The sequence below is a fragment of the Ceratosolen solmsi genome, unplaced genomic scaffold, assembly GCF_000503995.2.
Source record: "Ceratosolen solmsi marchali unplaced genomic scaffold, CerSol_1.0 scaffold43, whole genome shotgun sequence".
In the NCBI taxonomy this organism is placed as follows: domain Eukaryota; kingdom Metazoa; phylum Arthropoda; class Insecta; order Hymenoptera; family Agaonidae; genus Ceratosolen; species Ceratosolen solmsi.
In genome coordinates, this window is record NW_011948431.1 from 4,502,042 (window position 1) to 4,509,269 (window position 7,228).

General features: G+C 27.2%; 1 protein-coding gene across 1 annotated transcript; it reads right to left on the reverse strand.

Moving 5' to 3' along the window:
• Nucleotides 1-4,146: 4,146 nt before the first annotated feature.
• Nucleotides 4,147-7,228, reverse strand: LOC105364263 (uncharacterized; the record flags this gene model as incomplete). Its single annotated transcript, XM_011502149.1, has 8 exons — nt 7,199-7,228; nt 6,794-6,868; nt 6,485-6,706; nt 6,228-6,407; nt 5,981-6,133; nt 5,817-5,904; nt 5,133-5,369; nt 4,147-4,661 (listed from the first exon to the last, which is right to left on the reverse strand). Coding segments are annotated over exons 1-8 (1,500 nt in total), but the record flags the coding sequence as incomplete, so codon positions are not given.

The following is a 7,228-nucleotide window of genomic DNA, read 5'->3' on the forward strand; positions in this document are numbered from 1 at the left end:
TGTATTGATACATAATAGTTATTATTATTTATTATTTAGAATCATAAATTAAAGAAAAATTAAAAGTATAATAATAAAATTATACAGTTAATTTGAAGGGAAAAGAAATTATATATTCAACAAGACTTAAAAATAATATAATTGGTATTTGTAAAACACACACACACACACACACACACACACACACACACACATATATATATATATATATAACAGATAAATCATTAGATAAATAATAAAATATAAAACGCATGCACTTAATTGGGAGAAAGTTTATGATAATACGAAATAAATAAAAATTATAAATTTTAGAAAATACGAACATTAATTAATATTGTAACCTGTAACAATATAATGTTATTAAGAAACGAAATAATAAAATTAATTTGTCGTTCAAATAACAAAGAAAATAAACGATCTTCTAGACTGTACGTATGTCCTTGACGAAAAAATTCTTAACATTATATATCTCAATATGACAAAAGAAGAAAAAAAAAATGTATACATATATATATATATATATATGTATCGATGATTCGCTCGTAAATATTTTTTTCATCTTTATTTTATATCGCTGTGTGCATTAATTCTAAGCGCATAGTTTAACGAATATATAAAAATATTATTCTGCCGTCCACCCAAAATATAATAGCGCTCTTGATGCCTGTATATTGCGGCTTGTAAAACAAAAACAAATAGCGAAAAGAACTTTACCAAGAGACCGAGCATTATAAACATATTTTCAACTGCTCTATTTAGGATATAAGTTTATATGCATATATATATATATATATGTGTGTGTGGGTATATGCGCGCGCGTGTGTTTGTATGTTGCGTGTTTGCATATGTGTATATATGATTGCTTTATTCCAGAGAAATGAAAATAGTATGTTTTCTATTTATTTTTTATTTATTTTTTTTATTTATTTACTTTTTTTTTTGTTTTTTTTTTGTTTTTTTGCAATGAATACTCGGCTAATACGATGGAATTATTGCAAACTCGTAACATTTGGGCATTGAAAAAAAAAAGGTAAAAAAGAAGAAAGCACGATCGAGTTTATTAAAGAATTAATCAATCACTGAATAATTACTTATTTTTTCATGGGGTTGGGGGATTATGTCGCTATTTAAATTAAATAGTTTTTTTTCTCTCTCACTTTTTACCCCAAGATCGCTTATGTGCACGTATAAATTCAACGAATGGCACTAAGTTTATAGCACTTAACAACACTTTTTTAGAAACTCGGTAATCTATATTCTACAATTGCTTATATCTTTTTATCATTCAATGAGACTAACAATTACCCGAATCAGGAAATATGAGTTTGTGCACTATCGACTAATGTATATCAAAGACTACACTGCATATTCACTGATGGGATTGAACAACATACAGTGAGTGAGTAGTTAATAAAGATTTATTTCGTTATGTGGGTTACGAAATGTATTTGTTATTTAATCGTCTAATAGGTATTGAGCGAAGTTGAGTAAGGTATATTAACCGGGGAAATACTCGATTGTTGTTGTTGTTGTTAAAATAATTTAAGGACCATCTCTTGTATTTTACAAATAAATACGTATAATACTAAAATTTAAGTGAGCTAGTATAATGAAATTTTTATAATAATTGTAGGTATATCACGTAAAGTAAAGGTAAAGCTTATATAATTTTATATAAATTATTTAACGTACTTAAAACCGTTGCAATTTCATAATATATATATATATATATATATATATATATATATATATACACATATATATATGTATACTATAATTAAATTTTGAAATAAATATATAACTGCTTTTATCTAACGTATCGAATAACTTACATAATAGAACAATAATATCATAATAAGGAATAAAATTTTAACTCATATGCAGCTTGAAAATTATAAATTTTCTCAGTCAAAAATTTGCTCAAAGCAAAGAAATAAATAAGAAAAATGATTATTTCATATTATATGTAACTCACAACACGCTAATATCCATGTAAAAATGTCTGATGCAGATTAAATCTTAATTGATTAAGAAAATAGACATATGGCTGTTTCGCACCAAACATAGATAAGCCAGCCTTATCAGTTTATCTTATAATAGGAAAAGAATCCTTTTTCATTCACTTCATTTTAGTTAATGCAAATTTCTGAAATTCAATCATCATTTCGTTTTGTCTTTATCACAATCTTCTATCTGGCTAGATTATCACTGTTTAGCGAACACTTATTAGGTAGTGTATAATATGTATTTCAATTAATTTTGCGCGATTTTTCTTAAAAACATGGCTTTTAAAAACTACAAAGCGTCCATGCATAAGAATTTGAAAATACTGATGAATCTTCAATATCTTAGGCGCTTATAAATTTTATTAGTAATAATAAATAATTACTGTATCCTTACAAATTAGATTCTTTCAGAATCTAAACCCTTATTAGATTGCTTTCTTAACTCACGAAAAATCTATTTTTATCTACTTATTATTAAATACTATTAGCTACGTTGTTAAAAATACAGCTCCTATTAATATCATCATTTATAATAGTTACTTTTTTTTTTCTTTTCTATTAAATTGCTGCATAAATTTCAATATTTTAGTCTTTATTAGCTTATTTCTATACTTAAAAATAGATTTTTCATGTATTGAAAGTGCCATTAGTATTTCAAACCTTCAAATATTTAAGTCTTTAAAGTAGAATAACATAAGAATGTATCTTTGCTTTTGAAGCAATTTGAATACAACTAGGCTACCTCCGACTTATCAGATAATTTGTTTGTCGATTCGTCAGAAGCAACGCTCGTGGATTTTACAATATCAAGTATTGCGGCAGCCTCAGTAACAACTCGCTCTGGCTCTGGTTTATTAAAACGTTCTTCTGCTAATTCATTTTGACGTTCTAGTTTAAGGTTTATGAAATTTGTCGGTCCTAAGCTTTTGTCAATGTCGTCAACAATACAAATCTTATTGTCTTTGGTATGGCTTTCCGATATCATTTTTATGACCTGCTCGTCAATGTTACTTTCAATACTTCCTAGATGATCTTTGATTACTTGAGTGAGTTCATTGGATGCGACACTATGTATATCACAGATATCTACATATTTATTACATACTTCTTTGGTTAATTCCATTGTATCAGATATCACGAATTTCTCAGGATTGTTTGCAGCAACAGTATTTTCATCATTAGATTCGATGATGGAAGCATCAAAATTATTTTGAAGTTTATCAAAATCATCTATAAAACCACTATCGTTAGTAGAGTTTTTTTGGAAACTAACCATCTCAATGGCTTTAATTTTATCACATTCAATTGACTCGTTTGTTATATTATTATCTATAAAACTACTATCATTATCAAGTTTATTTTGTAAGCTAAATAGTTGGGATATTTTTTTCCCTCGTGACTCATCAAAATCATTTGTAATATTATCTATTAATTGCTCCGTTGGGCAGTTAGTTACATAAGCAGCTTCCAAATCAATATTAATTGATTGAAAGTTGTCATTTAATTTTTTCAACTCAACATTCTTCTGTTCTAATTCCAAGGCTCCTGTTTCATTATTTTCACAATTTTTTATCAATTCCTTTTCTTTAATAGTTTCAATGGATGGAATTTGTTTTTCATGCGAAATATCTTCTTGAGTCACGTATTCTTGGGTGAGCATAGGTAAATTGTTCTTTTGCTCTGTTAAGCCAACAATTATATCCGAATCGGCAAGTGAATAATCATTATTTTTCTGTTCTTTTACATCTTGTAAAATATTTGAGCTCTCAATGTTATTTTCAAATTTGTCATTCTCAAAAGTTTCATAGCCTTTATCCATATTATCCAATTTTTCCTCTGTATAGTCATTATTTTTTAAGTCTGTGATATTTTCATTTATTTCTATCAAGTCCATGTTTATATTGATTTCTTCATTTTTTATATTTTTTATATTTTCATTTATTTCGATATGTTCATTATTTTTATTTATTTCATCGACTGTAATATTATCGCTATTTTGATGATTAGTATTTTCAGTGTAATTATCGTGGTCATTTTGATTGATTAATTTATCGTTAGAATCGGAATTGCTATAAGTTTTAAAATTTTCTGAAAATTTTTCATCTATTTCATTAGTTTCACCTGAAATTTTTTCAAAATTTTCATATTCAGTATCAAGTTTTTCTTTGTTTACATCTTCACGAGCACTAAAAGACTTATCAGGATTATATTCACAAGGTATTGCTTCGTCGGAAATAGATAGACTCTCTTCTTTATTTATTACACATTGTTTTTGACTTCGCTTTTGAATTCGTTGTACTTTGGATGATAAATTGTTTAATTGTCTTTGATCTTTAGATTCATTCCTCTGAGAGTAAGTTGTTTTTATTGCAATTTTAGTTCGAGTTGATGATTCGTCATTTTTAAATTCTTTCCTCTGATTGTAAGCGGATTTAGAGTTACTATCTTTCTTTCTTTGAGAGAAAGGGCTTTTTGGCGTTGACTTTTGTCCGCTATTGAAGTACGCTCCAGCCGTCTTTTCGTCAAAAGACTTCTGTCTAGAAAAATTATTTAATTCATGAACAGTCACATCAGCATCCGACTGACTGCTGTAAGTAACTCGACTCTTCTGTCGCGGACCAACTCTTCCAGTACCAGCAATACTTGGTGAATTCACTAAAACAATATTAATTTTGTTAAATTTAATTCTCATTATCAATTAATCGGGCTGAATATGCTTAGTGACGTAAACGTGGCGTATTTACGTATTATAAATACGGTATTCATACGAAATATTTATATAATAAAAATTGATTTATTATATTAATTTATTACATTCGATTTGATTACGTAAAATATTATTGTATTTACAAAAAATTTGTTATTCGATGAACGGTGTATCTTTACTCATTATTTAATTGATAATTTACTAATTTAATACCGATTCGACAATAAAATTTAAACATTTTGGAAATACTGATTTCATATTTTAATAAATATAAAGCAAAATGTACAGAGTAAGTAATAGAAAAATATTACTCTCAAATTTCAATAATTTATTGCTACCATAAAAATAATACAACCTCTAATTTTTGTCTATTAAATAAAATTTAATAAATTTAGTATTTTAATTCTTAAATTTACAACCTTTTACACTCATTACTGGACCTTTGGTTTGATTTCCATGATTCAATGTTACTTTAATACTTTTATCAGTAGCAGTGACTGTTCTATCATCATTTGGTGACAAAGGCGGCTTATTATCTAATTGTCTCTTATATTCGTGAATTTGTTCATGATGTGAACGTCGATAATCTTGATTGTGATTTTTTTGAGAACCGTGATACGTTCTACTTCCGCCATGACCACGATTAGAATAATCACCTTTTTCGTAAAAAAATTTTATAATGAAAAATTCATTCTTATTAGGATTTACAAAAAGGTTGAGGGAAAATAATTTTATAATCGATAAAAGTTTTAAAAAAAAAACGAACTTTTTTTCTTTTTCTTTTTTTATTTAATGTTTATTAAAAATCTACTTTGTATACTTGCAACTTATAGGAGAATATTTCTTAATGGAACTAAACTTAAAATATATAATTTTCATTCTAAAATTAATTTATTTATTTCAAATTTTCAAAGCTAACAATTGTTGATAATGATTTGTATTAATGTCAAAATTGATTATATAAAACACAATAAAAAATTCTTTTATCAATAAACGTGAAACAATATTGTTAAATATTTTAAACATGATGAGCTAATGTCGCATGGTAAAAATATTAATAATACCGGTTATACGATAAGTGGGTTATCTTAATTTAAACTTACTGTCATAATGATTATTTCTCCTGTCATAATTATTTGATTCTTTTCTATTAGAATCTCCTTTTCTTAAAGGATCTTTTTCAACATTTGTCTGTAAAGATTTTAGTCAGATATATTATTTGTACAATATCAAAATAATCAAAAGATACATATTTTTATAATTATACTTTATTGCTATCCCATTCTCTGCGCCAATTGCCTTCGGCGGTTTTCTGTCGACTAATACGTGCCTCATCGATTCTATTTCGTTCAGCTCTCCATGCTTCGTATTCCGGTAGAGCTTCTTCTCTACTGTAAAACGCATGTGGGCCACGATTATCCTATTCAAATATGAAATTAACATTACAAATAGCGGTTTATAAAAAAAAAGAAAACTTTGAAAGCTACAGGATGCTCTGCGAGTGCAATGCTTACTTTGAAATATGCATCTCTAGATCCTCCTCCGCTATCACCTCCTCGTTTTTTGGATCCACGAGAGGCCTTGTTTCTAGATCTGTTCTTACTTTCATCTACCCTACTATTATCCGTAATACGTATTTCCCTTTCTGAATCCGCTAAGAAATTATATTTTGGATCAGGTGGCGGTCCATCTCCCTGATTAGAGAAAATTTTATACGTTATTTAGGTATAAATATACTCATTACAAATTTTCTTTGGCTGCAAATTTATACCTGAGCAAATTTGTGATCTTTTTTGCCAAGTCTATCTTGAATTCCTGAATAATGTTGCGGAGGTCTATCATTATGTTCCTTATTTAAAGCTTTTTGTTTCTGTGTTATTTTAGGTGGAGCAGAAAACTCTGGTGGCTCCTTCCTCTCTGGCCAATCATCCGATGGTACCATTTTTACTAAAGCATTTAGTTTTGCTGCATTTTTCTTATCAGCTTCGACCTCCTATATAATACCAAGGATAAATCAATAACTATCCTATAAATATTTTTTTCTACTTGTCCTTTCACTTAAATCTAAGAAACGCCTTACCTCATGTCTCCGCCTTATCTCTTCATTTTGTAATTTAATCTTAATAATTTTTTCTTCTAGTGCACTGGAAGCCATCTGAAAATAATTTACAAAATATTTTCAAAAATTATTAGACTCTCTGTATTGTTGCCATACTTATTTATATACATTATGTAACATATCTCTCTTGAAATTTAGCTTACAATAAATTTATACAGTTTTCCCTTGAATAAAAGATTATTATATAATTACTTTATCAACAATTATTTGAATTATAATGTTTTACTGGAATTACTCGTACATAATAAAAAAACAATTTCTTTTTTATTTAATTTAATAAAAAACAAACATGCAGCTTTTGTATATTTAGTAATTAATAATTCTTAATTTTTAAAATTTACTTATTTTGATATAGATAAGAATTACATTATCATGATGCACATCAAATTTTGACAT